Genomic DNA, 27,436 nt, shown 5'->3' on the forward strand with positions numbered 1-27,436 from the left:
ATGGAAAATTTTATATATACCTCTACCCCAGAATTCTCTTTTATGGGACTTGTACATCTCCCAGAAAGCCAGCTGTACCCACTAGGTGGGACCTTAGGTCAAAAGGTCAGGTGATATGTGCTTGTCTTTATAGGGTGAGTGCTGGGCAAAGAAGGAGTATGCATTCAGTATTTTCTATGGATAATGCATTTTGGGCTTGAAGGTTATTGTGGTATGTTGAAGTACTGTTTGAAACATTGAAGAGATTATTGTGCTCAGAGCACAAAGCAAAAAGTGTGACTTTTAGATGTCTGAGGAGTATAGTTTCAGGTGGATGTATGTCTGATGGAGTGGAGTTAAAGATTAGGTTGGGTTTATTGTTTAGTATTTATTGAGTCTTTACGCTGTGACATTTTTCCAGTGTTGTGCTTCATGGGAATTGGTGAGTATAGGTTGCTAAAGTGTAAGGCACGGGAAGGCCTCTTATTTCTCTGTGGAGGTTGATGGATATTTATAAAGTAGCTTAGGTGGGCATGCCAAGAACTTTAGCAGCATGATCATTACATTGATGAACTTGAAAACAACTCGGAATGTCAAACTTACCTCCAAGCTGATGCTCTTTTTTGCTCTTTTTCTTTGTACAAGGATGACACACCAAGACACACTCTACATATTATTGTAAAGGGTTATATTCAACATTACATCTAAAGAATGTGGGTTATATGACAACTGTAAGTTAACTGTGTTGACGAACTGCCTTGGTGAATGCTACACATTCTAGCAAGTGATCTTTAATGAGCAACCATCTGTTGTTGCTGCACATATACTTGTTAAATTTCTCTCTACAGTCCTCCCAAAGACTAGCTACCTTTTACATGATGGAGGGAATTCTGTGGATTATGCAGTGGAGTCATATTTGTCTCTCTATAGTCCATGAATGAAAAGCCAGTCATTGATTTTGGGGGTTTTATATCTAGGACATTTCATTGTTTGAAAAATTCTCTTTGGAAAAATAGATAAAAAAAATCTCATTTTGGATTTCTCTCATCATGATAGCTAATAGTAGGGCTGTGGTGGTTGCCTCTCCACCTGAAAAGGATAAGATAATTTTTAATGATGGAAGAATCATTAGAGGTAGCCTGTGGATCCAGGAGTGGCATTCTCTTTGGTCCACCCTACACTATAATTAGCTGAGAGACTATTGCATTTCTAGTGCTCTTAACCTAAATAGGCAGTTTTCCAAAGCTTTGCTTAGTTAATTATGGGGGAGCTATCCCAGTGTTTTTGCACTTCATAGGATATGGGGTATTTCTCTGGAGTCAGTCTAAGTAGTCACATTAGTGAAAATGATGGTATAATGTGAAACCTGTGATACAATTTTGTTTCTGAAGGATTTCTTCCAATTTTTTCAATCTGGAAAAAACCCAACAAGTCTGCATCTCCTGGAAATACCACAATTGTGATGCTAAGCTCATCAACAAAGGACCAGACCTGGACCACCGCAACTCCGATTCTTGAACCCTATTTTCCATCTCGGGAATGGGATCCAGAGTGTTGAGATGATGGCATTGAAGCCATTGCAAGTTCTGTTGAGGAATCCTCCCCATGCATAGTTCTTGGATATCGTATTTCCTGGGAAGATTGAGAACCTCTCTATATATGCTATATGACACTATATCTGGCTGTGGAAGACCAGTGAAGATTTGACAGTCAGAATATAAAGTGCTGCATTTGCAGGCAGGAACAGAGTCTCAAGCCAAGAAAATATTAGATCTTGGTGGGGTAGATATTGAAGTATCTGCCAGTTGCTACCTGAACCATATCAAATCTTTAACTGAAAACCCCTTCATTATTGTGAGAGGACACTAAAAAAAGGACATGTCAGCCAAGGAGTTACAGAGGTGCAGTGAACCCTCTAGTGCCAACATCGATGGTTCTCATTTTTGACAGTGGACAATTGCATGATAAGAGTGTGGCAGCATGGTATGCAATGGAAGTTAAAGGTTGTGGCAGCATGGTATGCAATGGAAGTTTAAGATTGTGGCAGCATGGTATGCAATGGATGTTTACATTATATACCATCTCGGAGATTCTACTTCACCTCCTAAAAGTATGGTCACCGATAATCCTGTTACTTGGAGGAAAAGAAGTACACTACTTGTATGTAAATTGAGAAGACCTCATGAGTGTTCCAAAGGCCTGTTTGCCAGCTAAGAAGAAGGGCATCTTGCTTCTCTTGACAAAAGATGCAAATTTTACAAAATGGGAAAAGTTTATGATTAAAACAAAAATAAAGCTTTCTTTCAGTGACACAAGAAAAATTTAATTTTTTAGATTTTCTAGATTCAATTTGCAATGAGAATCCTGCAGTAAATTTCAAATTTTTTTTTTAAAGAAACTTTGCCATAGCAATCTAAAAAACTTTAAGCACATGCAGCAAAGCATGAGCCAATTTTGTCACCTTGGCCTAAGCAAACTCCAAATTCTACACCATAACTACAAAGGAACTGGAATCTCTTGATGAATGCCCAGTTGTAGTTGTTGAGAGCCTCCAACGTTACAGGGGAAACTGACCATATTGAGTTGATACATGAAGGGGAAGATTGAAATTGAGTACTACCACCAATAAAGATTTCAGAGGAGGCTCCTCTTAAAAGAACCTGCTCATATATATACTTCTTATTTCATTTTACCTTTCAGAGTGACATATTCTTTCAATTTTGGATTAATTATTTTTCTAGAAAGCCTTTTTTGTATTCTCATAGATGTACTCCATCCTTTAACACTTCTGTGCATGGCTTTGTACTTGTTGCCCACTAATTATATTTATTTTTTGGAAGGTATAACTTCTCTTTCCCCAACTTTTTTTCTCCACTAACATCAAGTCATCATTCCACTTTGTTGTAGCTTTCTTTCAGCAACCTTGCCACACACTGTCTTGGTAGTGTTCAGTAATGTAGTCTTAAATTGCCTCCACTTCACCTTGCCCTCACCCTGAACTACCTTTGATCATCACAGTTCTTCATCTGACTCATCCATTACCTTTTCTAGCATTCTCTCTCATTTTTTCATTCTTAACTCATATATCACATACAGTAAAAGGCTAACTTGTATTTTACCTCCATGTGATCTGATAAATCCTGTCCCATTTATGTCCTAGACTGCACACGATGTACACAGCCAAATTCTATTCCTTCTTACTGAAAGCAAGACTTACTCATGGTCTTCTCAAAATCCACCTGTGGCTGTATAATATTAGAATTTTTGAAGTATGTATTTATAATATTGATGCCTACTATTCATGCATTCTCTCATATTTGCCTTTTGCATCTGGACCATATACTCACCTGTCACCCTCTGATCTGTTCCCCCATCCATCCATTCAAGATCCCTATTATGTCGTTATCCTCCTGGATCCGCGCCCTTAATTGCTCTCACTTTCTCAGCTGAAGGCATCTTTAAACTCTGTTGTTACTAGCACATGCAACGTTATGGGCATTTCTAGCTTCACATTTGAACTTTCCAACTGTTAATCCTAAAGTTACTTGCTTTCAAAGGATTCATCTTCCATTAGGAACACCACACCTCTAAAATTAATACTTGTATCATCTTGCAGCCAATTCAGAAGCCCTAGTACCTCTTAGCCATGTGTGACAAGACTTGTCATGTTCAGTGTTCCACTTTAAAAGTTTCTACATCTCTTCTTTTACATTCATCACTAATACTTCATGCATCCCACTCACCTATACTAACGTGCATTCTTATTGAATGCATTTCTAAGCATGCCATATTTGCCTGAGGTCGCCTTTACCTACTGTGAGTTACATTCACAGAGCTGTGGCCCCCCAGCTCATAAAAATGATGGAGATGCCCAGCACTGTGAGGTAGATTTACTGTTCTGTTCCTCAGAAAATTGGAAAAAAAAAGAAAAAAAAAAGAACCGCAATGGGGAGGATTTTGTTGAATGCTGTTTTGTTTTTGATATATCGTTAAGACTCTGAATAAACAAAACATTTTCACTTATGTAGTTAATGCTAGTTGGGTATTGGGATTATAGTATTGTAAATAAAAGTTTTGGTTTGTGGATAAACAGATATTTTCTTTGTGTCTGGGTAATTTGTACAATATCTTGTTATGTCGAAGGTTATTTAACATAAATGAACAAGGTAATTTTTGAAGAATGTTCATAAAAGGGCTGCAAGGGAAGGTTAAGCTGCCAATACATTTGCTGTTTACATAGGATGATTAATGTCAAGATCAGGAAAAACTTGGAATACTTGCTGTGAAGATACTGACAATCATGGGAATTATATTGCTGATGTAGGAGGGAAAGCATTAGAATGATTCATTCATTTAAAATCACTCTTAGTACAGTTTCCAGTTCATGTTATATTCAAGAACCTTTAAGCATGAATTTAGGCTAATGATAGGACACTGTTGCATTACCAAGTGTCATCCCAAATACCAAATGGCATCAGATTTTGCTTGCATACAGTGCAGAATTACAAATTGACCAGAAAAGTAAAGATACATTGCTGACTTGGCTTTGATGCAACATACACTATCCACTAGATGGAATTTTAATAGACATGTCTGTAAAGGTGAATGATATAACCATTATATTTTTCAGTTTGCTGTGTTCTTTGGTTGGATTATATTATATCAACAAGATGGGCCAGTCAAGCACAGCTGCACTTGCCCCTTCTGCAGTGAGCTCCAAAAAGAAGAAAGAAAAGTTAACCAATTAAGAATCAATCAGAAATAGATTATTTAGACCTCTTGGGTATTCAAGCTTTCCATGTCCTCATACCATTCCAGTTTACTGCTGTATTATTCAATTTTTTTTTAATAAACTATGAGACATGAAAGAAAAAACCATACTTTTCATTCAGCCGAGTGAATCCTTAAAGTAACTTTTTTATCGTAAAAATATTTAATATGCCATTTTTAGAATAATGCACTTGGCCCATATATGCTTTTTTTCAATGTATGTGGGCTTGAGTTTGGATAATGTAACCATCATTGGTCTGGCAGTGTGGTGGTGCGGCGTTGCCATTGCTGTACAAGAAGCATGTGTATGCATGGTGTGGATTCAGTCTGTAGTCATGGGATACTTTTGTATTTTCTGCTGTAGTGTTTTGCTTCTTGCATCATGCCACCAAAAAAGCATCTTTCACGTTCTCCTGTTACCATTAATAATGATAAGAAGCATAAGGCAGTCACCATTAAGGTTAAGATGGATGTGCTCAAACATTGTTAGAGAGGTGAATGAACAGCTGATATTGAGCATACCCTTGGACTTGCTGAATCTACTTTACGATTTATTTTTGATAATGCAGAGATGATTGAAGGAGTGCCAAGAGTGGAACTTTTATCAGGGTATCTATTTATACCTCTGGTGCCCATTCTCCATGGGAATTCCCTCAAGGAGGTGGCTACAGCAAAAGTGTCTCCATGTCGATCTCCAGTGCCACTTCTTAGTGTATCTAAGACCTCTTATTCCCAAGGTTCGATTATGTAGAGAATGAAATGAATGTTGAGCACATGGATCGAACATGAACTTTTTGGTAGTGTGGGGTTATACTCACTTTGTTTTGGTCTGTCTGCCTCAAGCTACCTTGTGGTCAGGTTGTGTACAGAGAATTGACTATATTTATTAAATAATTTTGCGTTAATTACAATTCAAAATGGCATCAAGTGATAGAGGAGTTAAAGCTTGTGAACTGTGTATTGTATTGCTGTATATTTTATTAGAAAATGGACAATGGGTTACATTCTCGATGTAAGAGACTTCTGGCATTAACAGACTTCCCCTTTCCTGATCAATTTGTTGAATCAAGGGTTTACTGTATATACATCCTTAGCACCTTTTCTTCTGATTAATGGAACAATGATAGCTTTCATCCAATCCTTAGGCACAACTTGCTCCTGTGCTAAATTATGTGACATAATAATGCATACACTCCATTGCCTTTTCTCCTCCATTCTTCATCATTTTGGCCATAATCCCATCCACTCTAGGTGCCTCATAGCATCCTTCTTACTTCCCTTCTTGTTGTAGGCTCTTGCACTTGTTTCCTTTTCCTTTCATCCTTCATATCCATGCATGTAACAACTGCTGCCACACCTGCTTCCATATTCATCAATTATTCAAAATACTCTCCATCTTTCACTTCCTCCTCTTGATTCAATAACCCTTACTTCTATCGAGTACATTTCCTTTTTTATATCCACCTCTCCTTTTTACCTCCTTCCATTACAATTTCTTATTTTCCCTATACTTTTCACTCAACTTTCTTCTAAAATCTTCCTTTACTCTTCTTGTACTTTCCTGTCTCAACTTTTATCATTCTGCTCACACATCTTATATTCTTCCCTCCTCCTCTGCTGAACTACCCCTGCTAATTCTAGTATTATTTATATTATTTTGCTTTGTCGCTGTCTCCCGCGTTTGCGAGGTAGCGCAAGGAAACAGACGAAAGAAATGGCCCAACCCACCCCTATACACATGTATATACACACACGTCCACACACGCAAATATACATACCTATACATCTCAATGTACACATATATATACACACACAGACATATACATATATACCCATGCACACAATTCACACTGTCTGCCTTTATTCTTTCCCATCGCCACCTCGCCACACATGGAATACCATCCCCCTCCCCCCTCATGTGTGCGGGGTAGCGCTAGAAAAAGACAACAAAGGCCTCATTCGTTCACACTCAGTCTCTAGCTGTCATGCAATAATGCCCGAAACCACAGCTCCCTTTCCACATCCAGGCCCCACACAGCTTTCCATGGTTTACCCCAGACACTTCACATGCCCTGATTCAATCCACTGACAGCACGTCAACCCCGGTATACCACATCGATCCAATTCACTCTATTCCTTGCCCGCCTTTCACCCTCTTGCATGTTCAGGCCCCGATCACTCAAAATCTTTTTCACTCCATCTTTCCACCTCTAATGTGGTCTCCCACTTCTCCTCGTTCCCTCCACCTCCGACACATATATCTTCTTGGTCAAGCTTTCCTCACTCATTCTCTCCATGTGCCCAAACCATTTCAAAACACCCTCTTCTGCTCTCTCAACCACGCTCTTTTTATTTCCACACATATCTCTTACCCTTACATTACTTACTTGATCAAACCACCTCACACCACACATTGTCCTCAAACATCTCATTTCCAGCACATCCACCCTCCTGCGCACAACTCTATCCATAGCCCACGCCTCGCAACCATACAACATTGTTGGAACCACTATTCCTTCAAACATACCCATTTTTGCTTTCCGAGATAATGTTCTCGACTTCCACACATTCTTCAAGGCTCCCAGGATTTTCGCCCCCTCCCCCACCCCATGATTCACTTCCACTTCCATGGTTCCATCCGCTGCCAGATCCACTCCCAGATATCTAAAACACTTTACTTCCTCCAGTTTTTCTCCATTCAAACTTACCTCCCAATTGACTTGACCCTCAACCCTACTGTACCTAATTACCTTGCTCTTATTCACATTTACTCTTAAATTTCTTCTTTCACACACTTTACCAAACTCAGTCACCAGCTTCTGCAGTTTCTCACATGAATCAGCCACCAGTGCTGTATCATCAGCGAACAACAACTGACTCACTTCCCAAGCTCTCTCATCCACAACAGACTTCATTCTTGCCCCTCTTTCCAAAACTCTTGCATTCACCTCCCTAACAACCCCATCCATAAACAAATTAAACAACCATGGAAACATCACACACCCCTGCCGCAAACCTACATTCACTGAGAACCAATCACTTTCCTCTCTTCCTACACGTACACATGCCTTACATCCTCGATAAAAACTTTTCACTGCTTCTAACAACTTGCCACCCACACCATATATTCTTAATACCTTCCACAGAGCATCTCTATCAACTCTATCATATGCCTTCTCCAGATCCATAAATGCTACATACAAATCCATTTGCTTTTCTAAGTATTTCTCTCATACATTCTTCAAAGCAAACACCTGATCCACACATCCTCTACCACTTCTGAAACCACACTGCTCTTCCCCAATCTGATGCTCTGTACATGCCTTCACCCTCTCAATCAATACCCTCCCATATAATTTACCAGGAATACTCAACAAACTTATACCTCTGTAATTTGAGCACTCACTCTTATCCCCTTTGCCTTTGTACAATGGCACTATGCACGCATTCCGCCAATCCTCAGGCACCTCACCATGAGTCATACATACATTAAATAACCTTACCAACCAGTCAACAATACAGTCACCCGCTTTTTTAATAAATTTCACTGCAATACCATCCAAACCTGATTCTAGTATCTTTAAATATTTTAGACATATCATTCACACACAACTGCACTTCTATCTACACTTTCTTCCACTCTTCTTTCTTACTCCTTGCATTCTTTCTTTGCATGATACCGTAGGTCCAGAGCCTCCTTCCTTCCATGAACATAGTTTCACCATATTCCCTTGTTTATTTCTGACAAATAGATCCTTTTAGTCTTTCTCCTTTTAACATAGGATATGTCTGAGCCATTTCAATTGACTTTAAATCTGTCATACTACACTAATTACCATACTTCACTTTTACATTCATTTACCTGGTAAACCAATCTCATTGTAATGTAAGGCTGCATCTTCTGAGGCTAAAATTTTGAAAATTTTGAGAAAGAAAGGGTACCAGTCCACAGTGCAATGAGGTAATTGCATTGCAGTAATACCAGTGGGAACTTGTAACATTATCTTTATGCTTTCTTACTTTTACCACACTGACAAGCCAATTACTGTTATCTTTCATTATCACAAACAGCTTTGAAGGGACTCGATGACTTGTTGCTTTTATATTAACTAGCATTGCAGTTGTGTAGATAGCTTCATGGGAGAAGTACAAATTCAGTAGATAATATATAAGAATACTACAATACACCGTCCTCAGGCATTTCATATTACACGAATGTCCCCTTTATTTCTTTTGCATTGAAGTCTCAAAACTTGCATCTGTACAACATTGTCTGTACTCATATAAGTGAACATGCCCCTGTTTTTGTAGTAATGTACAATTACTTCTCCTTATCCTTATAAATCAAAAAATTTCACTCCTACAGTATATTGTTCCAACTATACCATGACTCATTCCATGTCAGCCTGATTCTCCACATTTGACACAACATTGTTCAAGTACAAAATTTCAGATCAAGTTGCTTTCTGATCATGAATCTAGTAATTGGACATGTTTCCCTTATGGTCACTGTTTATCATTGCTCGTCTTCCGATTTTTATTATTTCATGACATATGAAGCCATTTTCATATGTCATGTCTCCATGGTTGTTTAATTTGTTTATGGATGGGGTTGTTAGGGAGGTGAATGCAAGAGTTTTGGAAAGAGGGGCAAGTATGAAGTCTGTTGGGGATGAGAGAGCTTGGGAAGTGAGTCAGTTGTTGTTCGCTGATGATACAGCGCTGGTGGCTGATTCATGTGAGAAACTGCTGAAGCTGGTGACTGAGTTTGGTAAAGTGTGTGAAAGAAGAAAGTTAAGAGTAAATGTGAATAAGAGCAAGGTTATTAGGTACAGTAGGGTTGAGGGTCAAGTCAATTGGGAGGTAAGTTTGAATGGAGAAAAACTGGAGGAAGTAAAGTGTTTTAGATATCTGGGAGTGGATCTGGCAGCGGATGGAACCATGGAAGCGGAAGTGAATCATAGGGTGGGGGAGGGGGCGAAAATCCTGGGAGCCTTGAAGAATGTGTGGAAGTCGAGAACATTATCTCGGAAAGCAAAAATGGGTATGTTTGAAGGAATAGTGGTTCCAACAATGTTGTATGGTTGCGAGGCGTGGGCTATGGATAGAGTTGTGCGCAGGAGGATGGATGTGCTGGAAATGAGATGTTTGAGGACAATGTGTGGTGTGAGGTGGTTTGATCGAGTAAGTAACATAAGGGTAAGAGAGATGTGTGGAAATAAAAAGAGCATGGTTGAGAGAGCAGAAGAGGGTGTTTTGAAATGGTTTGGGCCCTTGGAGAGAATGAGTGAGGAAAGATTGACCAAGAGGATATATGTGTCGAAGGTGGAGGGAACGAGGAGAAGTGGGAGACCAAATTGGAGGTGGAAAGGTGGAGTGAAAAAGATTTTGAATGATCGGGGCCTGAACATGCAGGAGGATGAAAGGAGGGCAAGGAATAGAGTGAATTGGATCGATGTGGTATACCGGGGTTGACGTGCTGTCAGTGGATTGAATCAAGGCATGTGAAGCGTCTGGGGTAAACCATGGAAAGCTGTGTAGGTATGTATATTTGCGTGTGTGGACGTATGTATATACATGTGTATGGGGGTGGGTTGGGCCATTTCTTTCGTCTGTTTCCTTGTGCTACCTCGCAAACGTGGGAGACAGCGGCAAAAAAAAAAAAAAAAAAAAAAGCCATTTTCAGATATCATCAGCAGTTCATAACTAGATTTTTTATCATTAGTTAACTTAGATATGCAAAGAGATTGTAACATTTATATATTCTAACTAATTTTGTAGATTGAGTTGATTCATGGGAGATACAATAAAATCTATTTGTTTTATTGGTTTTCAGTAGAACCACTGTTTCGTAGAACTTGTATAGAATAATTAAAAACTACAGAAGCCATTGATACCTCAAAGATGATATTGAAATACTTGTAATTACCTATTCATACTGTACAGGAAGGGAGTTTTACATTAGTCTCATATATTGAACACACTGCATTAACCCTGTCCTTGTCCATTCTTCTATTCATCCATCCACCTCTGTAATACTTCAGAAGAATGTCTACATCCTTGTTTACAAGATTCTTTTGTAATATCATATACTGTCTACTGGTTGCTCTATCCCTACAATGCTTTTAAGTACTGTACACTATCTACTTTGTCATTGTCTTTATAAAAACTTAAAAGGTTGTGATCAGGTAACCTTGCAGTCTTCCCTTTTCCATGGTGGGTAGATTTAAAGCCTCCAGCCTTTTCCTCTACCTTGGATGTCTTTATTCTGGCAATACCTGTGTTGCCCTTTCGTTGACCTTTTTGTTTTTTAATTGTGGGTGACCAAACCTGAAATGCATATTCTAGTATGGCCAGATTTAGGATATGAGCAGCTTGCTTAGTATTTCTTTATCCTTAAACATGAAAGATATTATATTTGCTGCAGAGTTTGGTGGTAGACATTTTGTCTACTTTAATATTCTGTTAATATGGGACTCTGGCGATAGGTTAGAGACTATCGATAGTTAGTGACAGTACAGCTGCAGTGATACAGGAAAGGCTTCAAAGCATGCGAGGTATTTCTCTTATGCTTAGTACAGTAGTCTTTAAATATGAATCTAAAAGCATTTCATTAAAGCACCGCATGCGATTGCAAAAAATGTGTAGTATGTCTTTCCTTGATGGGAAAATACTACACATACATTTTTATACCTCGGATGTTAGTAAATCTTAAAAAAATGATCTGCGTTAGGTGTTAGTGGATCTGGGAATGAATCGTAGTCGATAAATTTGCTTTCGTATATATTTTTCGTACGCTTTTCATTTAGACACCTTGATGGATATATATATATATATATATATATATATATATATATATATATATATATATATATATATATATGCTATTTCATGTAATAAATTGTATTTCCTCAAACACTTCAAAAGTTTATCATGTTTCGTTTCCGATTCTCTCTTGTTTTCGCCCTTGGCCGCAGTGAGGACACGGCACCGCTGCATTTGTGGCCTCACTCACAGACAGCAAGCTGCAATAAGCTCTCCCTCTTCATATATTTAAAGCAACCATTTCAAACATGGGTGACAAGACTGCTTTGGTTCTCTTGGCTGATGGAGCCGAGGAGATGGAAGCTGTCATTACCATTGACACCCTCAGGAGGGGAGGAGTAAGTAGCGTGAACCTTCTCGCACTAGATGACATTGTGCCATTGAAGTGACTTTCAGTTTTTCCATAAATGATCAAAGTTCTACCATGGCGTGTTGGTCGAGTATGGCATAGAAACATATATATTGTTGGAAGGCCTGTCTTCATGGCTGTCTTCGTCGTTAAATCATTAGGGATCATGGACCAAAAATACGTTATGACAAGGGGTGCATCGCTAATTTGTTTTGAAATGAATGCAAAATTATTTTTTGAATGCGATTACTGTGTCTGGTTAGGCTAGATAGGTGTTTTGCAGGTATTACTTATATCAAGTTATATACTTGGTTAATTAAAGACACTGGTAGGTCGATCAATACTAATCTTATTAGCGCTCTGTTTGGTCATGCTGTTAGGAATTATTTTGATGTTATTCTCATGAGTTTAAGAGAATTTACTACGATGCTTTTGTCAGATATCATGATCCTTGCATGCATAGAACAAATAATGTAGGTATACCCAGAGAGAGAGTCTGAAAACAACTTGAAAGAAAGCAGGTAAACGTGCTTGTATAGAATTTAGGTGGTTTCCTTGTCAGATTTTGACATTCTAATCGGATGTATGGTATGAATTCATTTTGGTGATACTGTCATACATCTTACAAGTCTTAGTTACATGACACACTCAAATGCATCATTCAAGTAACTCGCAACATAGAAACATTATATATAATTTGTACTTATGTAGAGGTGCCTAGGTTTAGAATAATGTATAGTTGAGTTGAGAAATGTCCCATGACATATGTGTAGAAGACCTAAACTTATTCATCTATGAAGGAAAATGTTAAGGGTATCTAATATAAACGTACTGTCAGAGACCAAGAGTCCTCATCATGGCAGTTATTTAAGGCTGGGAACAAACAGATTTTGCACCGAGGCTTTGTAGGTTTTTTCATATGGATTTTTAATGTGTGGAGTATTTGAAAGTGTTGCCTTTATACATTAGCTCTTGAATTTGTTGCCACAAGTCCTGGACTGACATTATTTGTGGCTTTGTAGATTTGAAACCTATGAATGTTATCTCTGCTTTTTCACTCATTCATCTCAAAAGCCTAAAAGCCTGGAAAGGACCCAGTGGTCTGGACCCAGTGGTCTGTTGCTGTTTGCTTTTCTATGAAACTCTTTGTAACTTTGCCTGTTTATTAGAATTGAGGGATTCCATTGATCTAGGGCTTTGGAGATCATGGTTCACATAAGCTATCAGTCACTCATCGTAATAGTTATAGTAAGGGTGGTCTGAGATCGACATTGAGCGAGATGATTTTTTTGATATTTATGTTTGTATTGATAGTTGAAGTTACATAGATCATGGAACAAGGTATGAATGATTCATCATCACTGAATGAGTTATATTAATAATCAGGTTTGGCCTAGGTGCTACCTATTAGTGATTGGTGTCAGCCAACTGCATAAGTGAAGAGGCAATTTGCATGGTAGAAACTATTATATTCTAGTGTATTTTATTATTTTTTGCAAAAAATCAAGTCCACCAAAATATTATATTAATGTTGTGGCCCCACTGTCAGGAGACGTTAACTAAGCTGTTTGTAGCATGTATTGCTGTCTTACAACAATGCTACTTCAACAAGTTTTTTATTCTTTGACAAATTAAGGCCTATATTACTTTTTTCTTGCTTGTTTTATTATTCTTATATGTTTCATTTTCTTATAAGTAGTACTTAATGTAAATAGGATGTATATCTATATTTGGGAAACTGATCAGGTGAGAGCACAAGGGGGGAAATGATTATTTATCTTTGATTGCCAATAACTCTTTTCCCATTTATACTAAACATTGTTCTCCCAGCCCGTTTGAACACACCAAAGGCAATATGGATGTTATACATTAATTTTTTTTTTTTTTTTTTTTTAATTTTCCAAAAGAAGGAACAGAGGGGGCCAGGTGAGGATATTCCAAAAAAGGCCCAGTCCTCTGTTCTTAACGCTACCTCGCTAACGCGGGAAATGGCGAATAGTTTGAAAAAAAAAAAAAATTAATTTGGTACGTTTTGGCCAATTTATCGGATCAGCAGTGTGGCTTCCTTAAGGCGAGATCCACTTGTCATACTCTTTCTTATCATACTAATGTTTGTTCATTATCCATGAAAGATTTAAGGAGTCTTGTGTAGTTGCCCTTGACATATCCAAAGCATTTGACAGGGTGTGGCATTAGGGTCTCATTTCTAAGCTCCCCTCTTTTGGCTTCCTTCCCTCACTGCTCTTTTATATCTAGCTTCCTCTCCAGCTGGTCTGTCTCTGTGGTTGTTGATGGATCAGCTCCCCCCTTTTCTCCATCAACAGTGGTGTCCCTCAAGGTTCTGTCTTGTCCCCCACACTTTATCTCTTTTTTTTTTCAACAATTTCCTCTCCTCCACAAATATTCAAATGAATTCTTGTGCTGATGACTCAACACTGCATTCATCCACATCCTTCAATCTTGCTTGTCTCACTCGATCTACATCTCATCTTAACATAGCTTCCTCAATAAACTCAGACTTGGACAGGATGTCTCAGTGGGATTGATGAAATCTAGTTAAGTTTAATGCCTCTGAGACCCAGTTTCTACTCACCTCTCTATTGAAAACTCCTGACAACTCTCATCTCTCCTTAGACAGTTCTGTATTTCCACCTCTTGACTCGAACATACTTGGTATTACTTTGATATCTACTCTTTCTTGGAAACCCAGTACAGGAATAACTTAGTCTACCTCAGTTTAGATGTCAAAACTTCTTTTATTCTGAACAATTGCTCTTTTTATGTTAAAGATTGATTTATCCATGTAGAGTACTACTCTTGCATCTGGGATGGTTCTAGCTCAGCATCCTTACTTGACAGAGTTGAGTCAAAAGTGGTCTGACTTACAAACTGTCACTGGCTAACTTGACCCTCTGGCCTTAGGCTGCGATGTTGGTTCACTTTCCCTCTTCTATAGGAATTTCTTTGTTTTTTGCTCCTGAGAGCTGGCTGCTTGTGTGCTCTCACCACTAGCTAGACCATGCAGTACTCGGCGAGCTGCTGTCATGTGGCCATTAGCAACTTGAGATTGGGACATTTTGATAACTGCTTCTCTTTCTACACATCAAAACTTTAGAACTCTATACCTTCTCATGTGTTTCCCAATAACTATGACCTGGCACATTTGAAAAGAGGTTTTTTTTTTTTACTTCCTCCAAAATTTGTAAATAATGTCTTACCTAATAACTATGACCCTGCACATTTTAAAAGAGCGGTTTCTTTCACTTCTCCCAGAATTTGTAAATACTTTCTAATGTCTTTTCCTTTTCCCTCTCATAATTCTCCATATTTTAATTTATGGCCAGCCTTGATGAGGACTTTTGTCCTTGACTGGAGCCTTGAACTTTAAAAAGAATTGGTGTGTTGTTGTTGTAGTAGTTATCTTTTTTACAGCATTAAGGTGCATGGTGAGGGTTATGATTATCATAGAAAATATGGATTTGATTACTGTTAAAGTAGGTTAAGCATATTTAAAAAATCGACTGGTAAAAAGCCAACCTGAATTCACTCCCTATGCAGCTAATATTTATATTTGAAATATCTCAACATGATAAAAGTAATATTATTACACAGTTGTTTTGCATTGTTCTCTTAAGGTAGGACTGTGGTGATAGGAACAAAGGTGCTTTTAAGTCTTTCTCACACAGATACCTGCAGCTTAAGTTTAATTTCCATATATGAGATGAACTTTAGAGTTTGTGTATGTTTCCTTGGAAGGTGATACACCTCCATGATTTTCATTTCTCACATGACCTGTGCATCATCTTCAAACATACTTATATTGGATTCTGTCCTATTTGGCAAGTCATTCCCATAGAGCAAGAGTTGTAATAGTCCCAGAACCCTCAGCCCATTATAAGATGGCTTCTCTGACATGCATCCTTTGTTTCCTTCTGCTCAGATGATAATCTGCCCATCAGAGTTTCTTCCCCTTACTTCTGTCTGATCTAGTTTCTTAATCAGCCTCCCATGGGATACATTGTCAAGTGCATTGTGGCAGTTCAGATACAAACTGTCCTCACTAAAACCTTGCTGTCTCTCACTAAGGTAATTTCCTATCTGTAGAAAGTCATTTATCTGCTTCCAGTTATGTTTTCTGGAACCTTACAGACCACATCCATCAGTGAGACCAATCTGTATTTCCTTGCATGTTCCCAGTCTCCTTTTTGTATAGATAGGTGTGATGTTTGACCTTTTCCATTACCTTGGCAGTTTACCTGTCTCCAGTGACATCATGAATAGTATTTCAAGGGTTTGTCAAATGTGTCTGTGTGCATCTATAGGACATGTGAAATTTCATCATGATCATGAGCCTTGCAAGGGGCAACACTTTTTAGTATACTTTTTTTAATGTCTTTTCTGTATATCTCAGTGTAATTAAAACCTTCCCACTTTGTCTCACTAATGATAAGGCTATATCTTTTACTGTGAAAGTACTTTGAAACATTATTCAGTTCCTCACATATCCTTATACTAACATTTCTTGCCTCAGAATCCCTTAGCCTGATGAGCTGCTCTTTAACTGACAGTTTACTGCTAATGAATTTATGGAAAAGAATTTTTCCCCAGCTTTGTATGCAGTATTCTTTTCAAAGTTTCTTTGTTCCTCCTTTCTTATCTTGCATTACTTGTTTGCTGCTCTTTTATACCAAGCAAAATTTAGCTCATATCTTTGTCATTGCATATTTTGAAGCTGCTATTGCTTTTTGACTTTTTTTTGTCAATCATTCTTCCCTCTTTCATATCATCCTCCATGTTTGAGGAGGTACACATGTTCCTACTCTGTCATTATAAATCTCCTATTTCTGAAATCTTGGTTTACTGAAGCTCATTACTTTAAAACGAGGATATTGTATGTAATTGTAAAAAGAAAAAAATTGTTCTGTATTGCAGGTGACTGTTACTGCAGCAGGGTTGACTGGTGCTGGCTTAGTACATTGCAGTAGAGATGTGGTTATCCAGCCAGATGCTGCTCTTGATGATGCTAAAACAAAAGGCCCTTATGATGCTGTAGTTCTCCCCGGAGGGCTTAAGGGAGCTGAAAGCCTGGGAAAGGTTTGTACGACCATTGACATGAGTTGTCAGTGTTGAAAAAAAAATCTCAGGGAGTAGATATACTAAATGTTTTCAAGAATTTGAAAATGATATGAAGAGATGAGCTGCTGATTACTTAGTGTTTAAAATACTTTGTACCTGCTGTATACCATTAATGTTTTTAGTACATATGTATTTACTATTCAGATTATTACAAGAGAACATTGGAAGTTTTCAAATGCACACCACTGTATACTGCATATTTGTTACTTTTGATTTATTACAATACTAGTACCAAGCAAGTTCTTTGAGAAATGAGGAAAGGTAGGAATTTAGATCATCCGAGTTGAGGTTTGCACCTTATGTTTAAAGTACAGTATTTTCAGTTCTCATGGCTGTTGTTTCACCATTTTCATTTGCATCTGAAGACCCCTACTCCTGTATGACTTCATTTTTCACTCTGTTCCCCACCCATCTGTTCGTCATCTATCACAAACAGTCTATCCTATGGATATAAGTCTTTTGTTTCTCTGCCATCTCTCCAGTAGGCATTCGTAACCTCCTTTACTCTGTCATTGCATGACAGTTATCCACTATAGAGTTGGTTCTTACCTCTTACAATTAGACTAGGCAAATGTTAATCTTGAACTGATACATTTACAAAAAAAATGTTCGAAACGGTCATCCTTCTTTAGCATTGCCACAACTTTTATATAAATCATTAGTCTCATTTTGCAGGTCTCATTTCATGCCCTTCTCCATTACATTCCAAGGTCACACTTATATTCAACCTTTTCTCACAAAAGCTTAACATGGCTGTTTTCTCTTTCAAAAAGTACAGACCCTTTTTATGGTTAGGGAATGCATTCCTGGAAAAATGTGCATCCAGCGAATCTTTGCATAGTGAACCAAGTGGCACTGTTCTTTACAAGGGAATATTAGGGTTGTGTTTTAGAGATGATTTGCACATGGAACATTTCCATAAATCTTGTTAAATGTGACCATTACACAGTGGTATTGGTTTCAGCAGATATCTTTAGATGCCTAGTAAAGAGATATTAAAAGAATTGTGCTTTCTTCATGAAACGATAGTTTGACATCAAAGATTAAGAAAAGTACTCTGAAGGCTTGTTGAATACCTTCATGTTTGGCCAGGTCCAGATGTGCTTGATATATGTGGCTTCTACTGATAAGAAATGAGGAGAGGAAGTGTTTTTTCTTTTTTGACTTTCTTTTATCATATGCAGGCACAACATTGGTTGTGAATTATGTGAATTCATTTCGACATTATGCTTATTATGCAGAGGCTAGCACTTGTTGGGAAGATATCTTTTACTTGAACACAGCTTCATACTCAACTCTTATTGCATTCACAGGCTCAATGTAGGTGGTGAATAACATGAATATAGTTATGAACCTTACTTTGCCTTTCTGCCCTAGTAGTCCTTCTTATCCTGAAGAAGCTCCTGCAGCACTCAGGAAGCTGGCTACATCCACCGGTTGGAACTATTGGCCATGAAATGTTGTGATGTTGTTTGCGTCAATATAGTGGCCACAAGCCAGCTTGCGCCAACTTCATTAGCAGGCGCTGTATATATAATTATTATTAGTGCTATTATACTTGAGCACCATTTTCTGTGTTAGTTCCAGGAAAGAATGAATAGGCATCCACTCACACACACTTTTTTGCTGATAACCATGAAGAAAATAAAACATGACAAGTCCCCAAGTGCACTTTTTTCTTGTAAGGGTTATATTGTCAGGGGAGATAATGAATGAGAAAGAAGACTTAGAATAGTCAGCTTGTGTACAAAATAGAGGTGGAGCTAAGATGCCGTTGGTACACAAGTGTTTTCGGTTGTTGTTTAGGTCTGGCACTGTGCCTGTCAAAATTTTATTATGTGAAGTCAGGGAACCATTTACTGATTTTGCTCATAACAAAGCTATCCAGTTTGTATAGACCTTCACTAATATGCATATTACAATTCTTGGTGTATTTAAAAAGAGTAGATTCAATGATATTTCTCTTGGTCAAGGAGTTACAGTTATTAATTGAATTATCAGTACTCCTGTCAATACAGTGGTCATGATTTTTAACAAGGTTAAACAAAGCATTTGATTCTTTTCCTGTTATATGGTATTTATGTTGCTTAAGTGTAACATAGAAATCCTTAACAGTCTCTCTAGTATAAAGCATATTACTTATTTTACAAGGTATTCTGTAAACACAGCCTGCAGAATTTTCTGGGGAGTCTTTAAGATGTTCTTAATAGTATTGTTATTGCTGAAGACTACTAGAATTTAGTCCTAATTATTTCTCTTTCACACCATGTAAATATGATCACATTGCTGGTAGCACCAGATTACTTGTAAATAAGCTGATCACTATAGCCAGGACTTTCTATTGGACTCAGATTTTGTTCTCTCTCTTCTTTTTAGTCCAGAACATCAAGAATACTTCTTTTACATTTGAGCCCATAAATGTAAGTTTATAGATATTCAGTTTTATCTTCTTTTTCCTGAGATTTACATTTTCCCTTTCTGCCATTTCATCTCTTCTTTGATGTCATCATGCTTTATTCCTCACAGTCTTTCAGTGCACTTTTGTCACTGATTGTCTAATTATAACTATTTATTTATTTATTATTTATTTATTTTGCTTTGTCGCTGTCTCGCGCGTTAGTGAGGTAGCGCAAGGAAACAGATGAAAGAAATGGCCCAACCCACCCACATACACATGTATATACATACACGTCCACATACACAAATATACATACCTATACATCTCAATGTATACATATATATATATACACACATACATATACATATATACACATGTACATAATTCATACTATCTGCCTTTATTTATTCCCATCGCCACCCCGCCACACATGGAATAACAACTCCCTCCCCCCTCATGTGTGCGAGGTAGCATTAGGAAAAGACAACAAAGGCCCCATTTCTTCACACTCAGTCTCTAGCTGTCATGTAATAATGCATCGAAACCACAGCTTCCTTTCCATATCCAGGCCCCACAGAACTTTCCATGGTTTACCCCAGACGCTTCACATGCCCTGGTTCAATCCATTGACAGCACGTCAACCCTGGTATACCACATCGTTCCAATTCACTCTATTCCTTGCATGCCTTTTACCCTCCTGCATGTTCAGGCCCCGATCACTCAAAGTCTGTTAATTATAACTATGAACATATTTATTAGATGCAGTGTATTAATTATTTTGATTGGTTTTATAGAGTGCTACTGTGAAGACCATTTTGGATGAGCAGCAGAAAGCTGGCCGAGTGATTGGTGCAATTTGTGCTGGTGAGTTGAAAGGTTACCAGGAAGTTCAAATGCCATGTTTATAGTAGTTTATTCTAATTTGGCTCTTATGACATTTTATTTTATGTGATATAAAGGGAATGACATGTAATTCATATATGAGTTAATGATGATAACGAAAAATTCTTTCAAACTATACTGTACAGTATGTGAAATTTGTCACATCTCTTTTTCACTTACTGTGCTACTTTGAATAAGCAAGCTAGATGCCAATACTTAAGTTTCTCTGTTATATGATCCAGCTGACAAAATTATAAATGAAGTGTTTTGACATGAACTGACATTCAAAGGAAAATGAAAAAGATAGTGTTGTGCATCAAAGTAAAATGGATTGTAAACAAAAAGGAAGTTGCCAGTGTAGGTGACTTTAACTCTCCTGGTATAAACTGTAATATGTAATCAGATGGTAAGAGGGAAATGCTTAAATTAGCTTCTAAATATACTATCCTAGACCATCTAATAAAACCAACCATAGGCAAATATATCCATGACCTTGTCTTTACTACTGAATACTACTTACCAACTTTGCAAGTTGGAAGCTGTGGCAAATATCTCTCAAGACATTGCTGGCATTAGAGTAAAATACAAGATATGAAATTAATGATAAACTTCTGATTTCAGAAGAGCACATTTTGAGAAAGTGTGTAAAATTAGCAATAGTAAGAGGGTAAAACTGATATTTTTATACTGTTCATTGGATGAGATGTGGAGTAGTTCTGAAAACAATATTTCCAAATGAGGGTGAAAATGTACAAAGAAATGTGAAAAAAGTGTAAACTCCAAAGTTGCCTGGATGATTTGGAATATATAAGCAGTTTTCAATCCAGTTAAGAGCTGGAATCACACAATCTTTGATTTTGAGTGATTAGATGATTTAATACTATTTCATGTTTTATTTATTATTGAAAAATGCATCGTATGAAATATATTCTTGACTTACAGCAACCTCTTGAATGTACCAAAGATAATATTAACATGAAGACAAATGTTTGAATCACCAAAGTGCTCTGTGGTGAGTCTGCTTCATTAGGTATAGCATACATATGTTACATTTGAGAAATCAGAGAAAATTGAAAATGCTCGCTGAGTTTTACTTGATTAACTCTAGGAATATGATAGCGAGTCATCCATTGATTAGGTAAATAAAAAAAGATGTTAGTTATCTGGTTGGAATATCAGAATCAGAAGCAGGTGCTTTAAGCACAAATATTATCTTTGCATGGGCTGCCTGTGTAAATCGTTTAAAAAGTATAAGATGTTTGACTTTGGAAGGTGTTGGGCATGCATCCCTATTTTCCCCAAATATTGTTGCATTTGCTATCTGGGGATTCACTGTACATGCATTTTGCAAGGACTCTATCTCCGTGCATAGTGGAGAAAGGTGCATAGTGTAACATTGTATCATAATTAATTTAATTTTTGGTCACTTACAAGAAATGTACGTCATTATTTCTTTCAGCACCAGCTGTTGCTCTTACTGCACATGGGATTGGTGAGGGTAAACGTATGACTTGTTATCCAGCACTCAAGGAGAAATTGTTAGCATCTGGAAAGCACACTTTCCTAGAAGAACGTGTTGTTGTTGATGGTACGTAAAATTTATTAAGGGCCTTTGAAACTTTTGAAAATGTTTTTGTCTATGATCATAAATGGAAAGAACAGTCATTAGTCAAAGGTTCTACTTTATACAGACCATAATTAACAAGATTATAACGAATACCTAGTCGGATAATATATGATTCAATTTTTGAAAGATTTGCAGATTGTAAGTGAATTTAGTGTTATAAATCATGATATTGAATGTAGTTTTAATATGTGGTTGCTTTTTTAATAGTGAGGTAAAGCATGGATTTTGACAAACTGTCTAGATTTACCTACATTACCTTGGTTTATCATATTCCTATTAGTTACCATATTCCATGTTAAAGAGTAACCCAGCTGGAGGCATGGTAAGCTTTCCTTTGATTACTGTGGTCTCCAGTAAGGAGTGACTTGATAAAGTGGTAACCTTAAGAAGGTTATCTCCAACTAAGGTAGTTCATCAGACTGGGAAAGTGGCTGTGGGTAAGGGTTACACTGCCAGTAAACTTAATAACAGTAAATTGATTTACACACTGCAGAGCTTTTATATACATATATCAAGGTTACAGCTGACTTGACTAAAAAAAGATATATTTGATTAATGTCATTACTGTTAGGCTTAGCCTTCATAGATTAGACCCTGTTAGTAACTCATCCAGTGTCACCTACTTAAAGCTGTTTCTTTATTATATTGAGGTGCTGCTGAAGACCATCACAGTGTTGACTTTTGTAGCTGTTTGTAGGGCTTATAATGAACTTAAGAGATTGAAAAGTATCAATTTAGCATATATCTGCCTATTTTCTAAGGAAATATAAGGATTTCAGTGTAACATATATCTATCTATCTTCCACATGAAGAAAACCTTTCCTTTTATGATATGTGTGCTTGCTATATACATGTATTTGCATGAGTGAGAGAACATCAGGAACAGATGAATGAGCCTTAGAGGAGAAATCCTCTCTTGCTCCTTCCTCCTTTCTTTAATTTGGAAATTAATGCAGGGGGGAAGGATTTCCAGCCTGCTTTAGGTTGTCTTGTACAACATGCAAAATGCAAATGCGGGCAGTTTTCTCTCTCTCCTATCCCAGGGATAACTTAGTATGTATCTGGTATTATTATTATGCATTTTACGTGTCAGCTAGAGTGGATGTGAGTGAATGAGGCCATTTCTTATTCTTTTCCAGGCACTACCCCGCTGACAAGGGAAATGGTGAACATGAAAGACTATTTGTAACCCCAGGACCCCTTTTATGTACCTCCTGCAACTTCAAGTTGTACTTCATGCATGGAAATTATTGACTCCTTTGGTGGGAGATAGTCCATGATGAGACTTTACTCATTTTGTGTATGATACAATCTTGCTGTGAACATTTCCACATTTAAAAAGTTGCCTTTGGTGAAGCTGTATCATTAGGAGTACAGTCATGTGAAAGAACTCATTCTCAAAGTGTCTACATTTCCCTGCTACTGGAAGTAGTGCAGCCCTAGGCTTCACTACTCTTCATAGAAACTAGTCTTGGAGTAATTATAAGTAAATTGTAGTTGGTAGGTGGCCACTGACCAGGGAGGTATATTATTGGTACTACCTGCCTAAGTATTGAGAGGTTCAGTGACTGCTATGTAGTGAGTCAGCACTTCAGTGGTTGTCAGATAGCACTACTTTGACCCAGGTCACTATCTTTTTCTGCCTCACCCACACACAGACTGCAAGTATTCTGTCCACAAACACAATCTCTCTCTGTCACGCATAACACTTTTAGGTAATAGTAGTTGGTAACATTAGGTAGTTTCCCCGAAAATTCTGTGTTAGAGTTGCCCTTTGACAGTGGCCTGTTAAAGGTGAGGTACTGTAGGTTAAGAAGTGGCACTGGAATTTAGCAGTTATGGACACTCTTTCTCTGTGTGTCTCTTTAAGAGTTCCCACCGGGAACAGGGACTAAAGATGTAGGTAGATAGATTGTCACTTATCAGGAACAGAGAAAACAGCCAAGTAAGTATTTTCAGTTGAAGGACCAGTTTATTCCTTATGGTACCTTGTTAAGGTAGGAGAAGTACTAGGCATAAAATAATGAGTAAATGAATTTTTGTCTGTTTTATGAAATTTTAAAAATATCTCAATTTTACCTACAGGTCAGCTCATCACATCCCAGGGACCAGGAACAGCATTTGACTTTGGTTTAGCTCTTGTGGAGAAACTGATGGGTGCAGAGAAGAAAGCGGCAGTTGCTAAGGCTATGCTTCTCAACTAGAAATGAATGATGTATACAGCAGTGTACATTAGTTTTGAAATTATCAGTCTGTGGTATGCTGAGTGTTTTGATTGATGAAAAAATAAATGTGTTGATGTGCACACTTGTACTATGTTTTGCCTATATTTTTAATGTGGCTATAAACTGTTCTTGCTATTTTGAAAATTGCTTTCATGTACTTGCAGATCAGCTGATCATACGCCAGGGACTGAGAACAGCTTTTGGTGTTGCTTTAGCTGTTTTTAGAAGCTGATGGGTGCAGAGAACAAAACAACATATGCTTTTCATCTAGAAATGAATGATACATATAAATAAAAAATTGGCTTTGATATGAACATTTGTATTATTATCATTTTAAAGTCATTTTTGTAGTCTAGCTAAAGACTGCTTTTGGTATTGTAGCAAGTAATCAACAATGTAGTTTTGCTGATATGAATCTATCTGTCTGTCTATATCTCTTATGCTTGTTCCTGAAGTGGGTGTCCATGGCAAGTCTCCATAACTGGTAAACTCCACTGCCACTTCTTATCCTCTAGTGTTTTACCTTTAACAGGGAAGAGGGCTACTTCAGAGTAGTTTTTCAGAGGCTCCTACTTAAAATTCCTAACAACTACTACCAACAACCTACTACTTCTGCATAATGTTTATGAGAAATAATGAGCATTTTAGCAGATAACCTTAAGAGTATGTAGGTGAAAAGGACAATTTTGAGATTGACTTTTGTTATGGGATCAAGAAAAATGATAGCTTGGGTTGAAATTTGTGCTTATGGGAAGAATAATGGTACTTGTAGGATGAATGCTAGTGTAAGTGGAAATGCTGAATGATGTGCAGAAGCTAGAATAATTAGTGTGTGTGTGTTTGGGTTACTTACCTACATTTGGAATTTTTCATAACAGGGCTAGCACCTAGCATTCACCACAACTTTTTTGTTGAGTGTTATTTCCTTCCACCACTCTTATATCTTTATGTATGATACTATTTTCTTAGTGGCTACTCCATTGCTGCACTTGTTTGTTTAGGGCTTATCTGGTATTGCTGTCATCCGTCTTTTTTTTTTTTATGGGGTAACTCCTTGTAAATCTTTTAGTTCTGCTATTGAATTGAATAAGCACTCTTGTCTTCTTGCCAGGCATTCACGTATTTCCCTCTGATGCCTATTTACAATATTTCCAGGTGTTACCTTGGATTTAATGATTCTCTTTCAATCTTGTAAAGTTGCTTATTTATTTTTGTTTGATGCCATTTTACAATATTGCCAGGTATTAACTTTGATTTAATGATGCTCTTTCAATGTTGTCAAGCCAGGTGTAACCTTTGATTTAATGATTCTCTTTCAATCTTGTAAAGTTGCTATGTATTTTTGTTTGATGCCATTTTACAATATTTCCAGATGTTAACTTTGATTTAATGATGCTCTTTCAATCTTGGTGTTACCTTTAATTTAATGACTCTCTTTGAATCTTGTAAAGTTGCTTATGTAGTTTTGTTTGATGCCATTTTATAATATTTCCAGGTGTTAACTTTGATTTGATGATGCTCTTTCAATCTTGGTGTTACCTTTAATCAAATGATTCTCTCTTAGTCTTGTAAAATTGCTTATGTAGTTTTGTTTGATGCCATTTTATAACATTTCTGGGTGTTGACTTTGATTTAACGATGCTCTTTCAAATTTGATTTTACCTTTAATTTAATGACTCTCTTTCAATCTTGTAAAGTTGCTTATGTAGTTTGTTTGATGCCATTTTATAATATTTCCAGGTGTTAACTTTGATTTAATGATGCTCTTTCAGTCTTGGTGTTACCTTTAATTTAATGATCCTCTTTCAGTCTTGTCAATTTGCTTATGTAATTTTGTTTGATGCCATTTTACAAATTTCCGGGTGTTAACTTTGATTTAATGATGCTCTTTCAATCTTGGCAAGCCAGGTGTTACCTTTAATTTAATGATTCTCTTTCAGTGTTGTCAAGTTGCTTATATATTTTTGTTTGATGCCATTTCACAATATGTCCTGGTGTTACCTTTACTTTAAGGATTCTCTTTCAATCTTGTAGAGTTGCTCTCAGGTGTAATCTTTCTCTTTATTTGCTATTTCCTGCATTAGCAAGGAAGTGCCAGGAACAGATGAAGAAAAGTTGCATCTGGTTAGATCCATTCTGTAGCATTAATGTGTAATGTACCAAAACTACAGCTCCCTATCTTCAGTCAGGCCCCATAGGCCTTTCCATGGTTTATCTTGGATGCTTCACATCCCTTGGTTCAGTCCATTGACAGCACGTTGATCCATGTATACTTCATTGTTCCAATTGATCGCCATTTCCCGAGATAGTGCCAGGAAACAGACAAAGAAAGACAGTTGAGAGGATGAAGGCTTTTGCAGAGCATCAGATTGGGGAAGAGCAGTGTGGTTTCAGAAGTGTTAGAGGATGTGTGGATCAGGTGTTTGCTTTGAAGAATGTAAGTGAGAAATACTTAGAAAAACAGATGGATTTGTATGTAGCATTTATGGATCTGGAAAAGGCATATGATAGGGTGGATAGAGATGCTTTGTGGAAGGTTTTAAGAGTATATGGTGTGGGAAGTAAGTTGCTAGAAGCAGTGAAAAGTTGTTACCAAGGATGTAAGGCATGTGTACGAGTAGGAAGAGAGGAAAGTGATTGGTTCTCAGTGAGTGTTGATTTGTGGCAAGGGTGTACGATGTCTCCATGGTCGTTTAATTTGTTTATGGATGGGGTTGTGAGGGAGGTGAATGCAAGAGTTTTGGAGAGAGGGGCAAGTATGCAGTCTTGTGGATGAGAGGGTCTGGGAAGTATCAGTTGTTGTTCACTGTTGATACAGCACTGTTGGCTGATTTGGTGAGCAACTGCAGAAGTTGGTGAATGAGTTTGGGAAAGTGTGTGAAAGAAAGTTAAGACTAAGTGTGAATAGGAGCAAGGTTATTAGGTTCAGTAGGGTTGAGGGACAAGATAATTTGGATGTAAGTTTGAATGGAGAAAAACTGGAGGAAGTGAAGTGTTTTAGACTTAGTAATGGAAGGATCCATGGAAGCAGAAGTGAGTCACAGGGTGGGGGAGGAGGTGAAAGTTCTGGGAGTGTTAAGGAATGTGTGGAAAGCAAGAATGTTATCTCGGAGAGCAAAAATGGGTATCTTCGAAGGAATAGTAGTTCCAGCAATGTTATATGGTTGTGAGGCATGGGCTATAGATAGGGTTGTGCGGAGGAGGGTGGATATGTTGGAAATGAAATGTTTGAGGACAATATGTGG

The 27,436-nt window shown here is 37.5% G+C and overlaps 2 protein-coding genes across 3 annotated transcripts in view; both read left to right on the forward strand.

Annotated features, from left to right (window-relative positions):
* LOC139761624 (dolichyl-diphosphooligosaccharide--protein glycosyltransferase subunit KCP2) overlaps window positions 1–4,854 on the forward strand; it is a 59,218-nt gene extending 54,364 nt beyond the window's left edge. Inside the window, exon 4 of the mRNA XM_071685895.1 lies at window positions 4,610–4,854. Within this exon, the coding sequence (XP_071541996.1) occupies window positions 4,610–4,727 (118 nt within the window). The 3' untranslated portion in view covers window positions 4,728–4,854. The remainder of the gene's footprint in view (window positions 1–4,609) is intronic.
* Window positions 4,855–11,704: 6,850 nt separating this feature from the next.
* On the forward strand, window positions 11,705–24,505 carry LOC139761622 (Parkinson disease protein 7-like). 2 transcript variants are annotated; one of them, XR_011715558.1, is made up of 6 exons: window positions 11,705–11,912; window positions 16,856–17,017; window positions 20,252–20,321; window positions 21,799–21,927; window positions 24,052–24,223; window positions 24,356–24,505. XR_011715558.1 is itself a non-coding variant. In XM_071685892.1 (6 exons), exons 1-5 carry the CDS (start codon window positions 11,823–11,825, stop codon window positions 24,168–24,170), a joined length of 570 nt encoding a protein of 189 aa, XP_071541993.1. In that variant the 5' UTR covers window positions 11,709–11,822; the 3' UTR covers window positions 24,171–24,181; window positions 24,356–24,505. The 2 variants fall into 2 exon arrangements, 1 of the variants encoding a protein (XP_071541993.1); XM_071685892.1 differs by having other exon boundaries at window positions 11,709–11,912; window positions 24,052–24,181.
* The last annotated feature ends 2,931 nt before the right edge of the window (window positions 24,506–27,436 follow it).

This window comes from Panulirus ornatus, chromosome 41 (assembly GCF_036320965.1).
Source record: "Panulirus ornatus isolate Po-2019 chromosome 41, ASM3632096v1, whole genome shotgun sequence".
Classification (NCBI taxonomy): domain Eukaryota; kingdom Metazoa; phylum Arthropoda; class Malacostraca; order Decapoda; family Palinuridae; genus Panulirus; species Panulirus ornatus.

Coding starts and splice junctions, on each gene's coding strand:
- LOC139761622 (XM_071685892.1), top strand. CDS start 11,823: ATGGGTGACAAGACTGCTTTGGTTCTCTTGGCTGATGGAGCCGAGGAG. Junction 11,913..16,855: donor ACACCCTCAGGAGGGGAGGA/GTAAGTAGCGTG, acceptor TCTGTATTGCAG/GTGACTGTTACTGCAGCAGG. Junction 17,018..20,251: donor GAGCTGAAAGCCTGGGAAAG/GTTTGTACGACC, acceptor TTGGTTTTATAG/AGTGCTACTGTGAAGACCAT.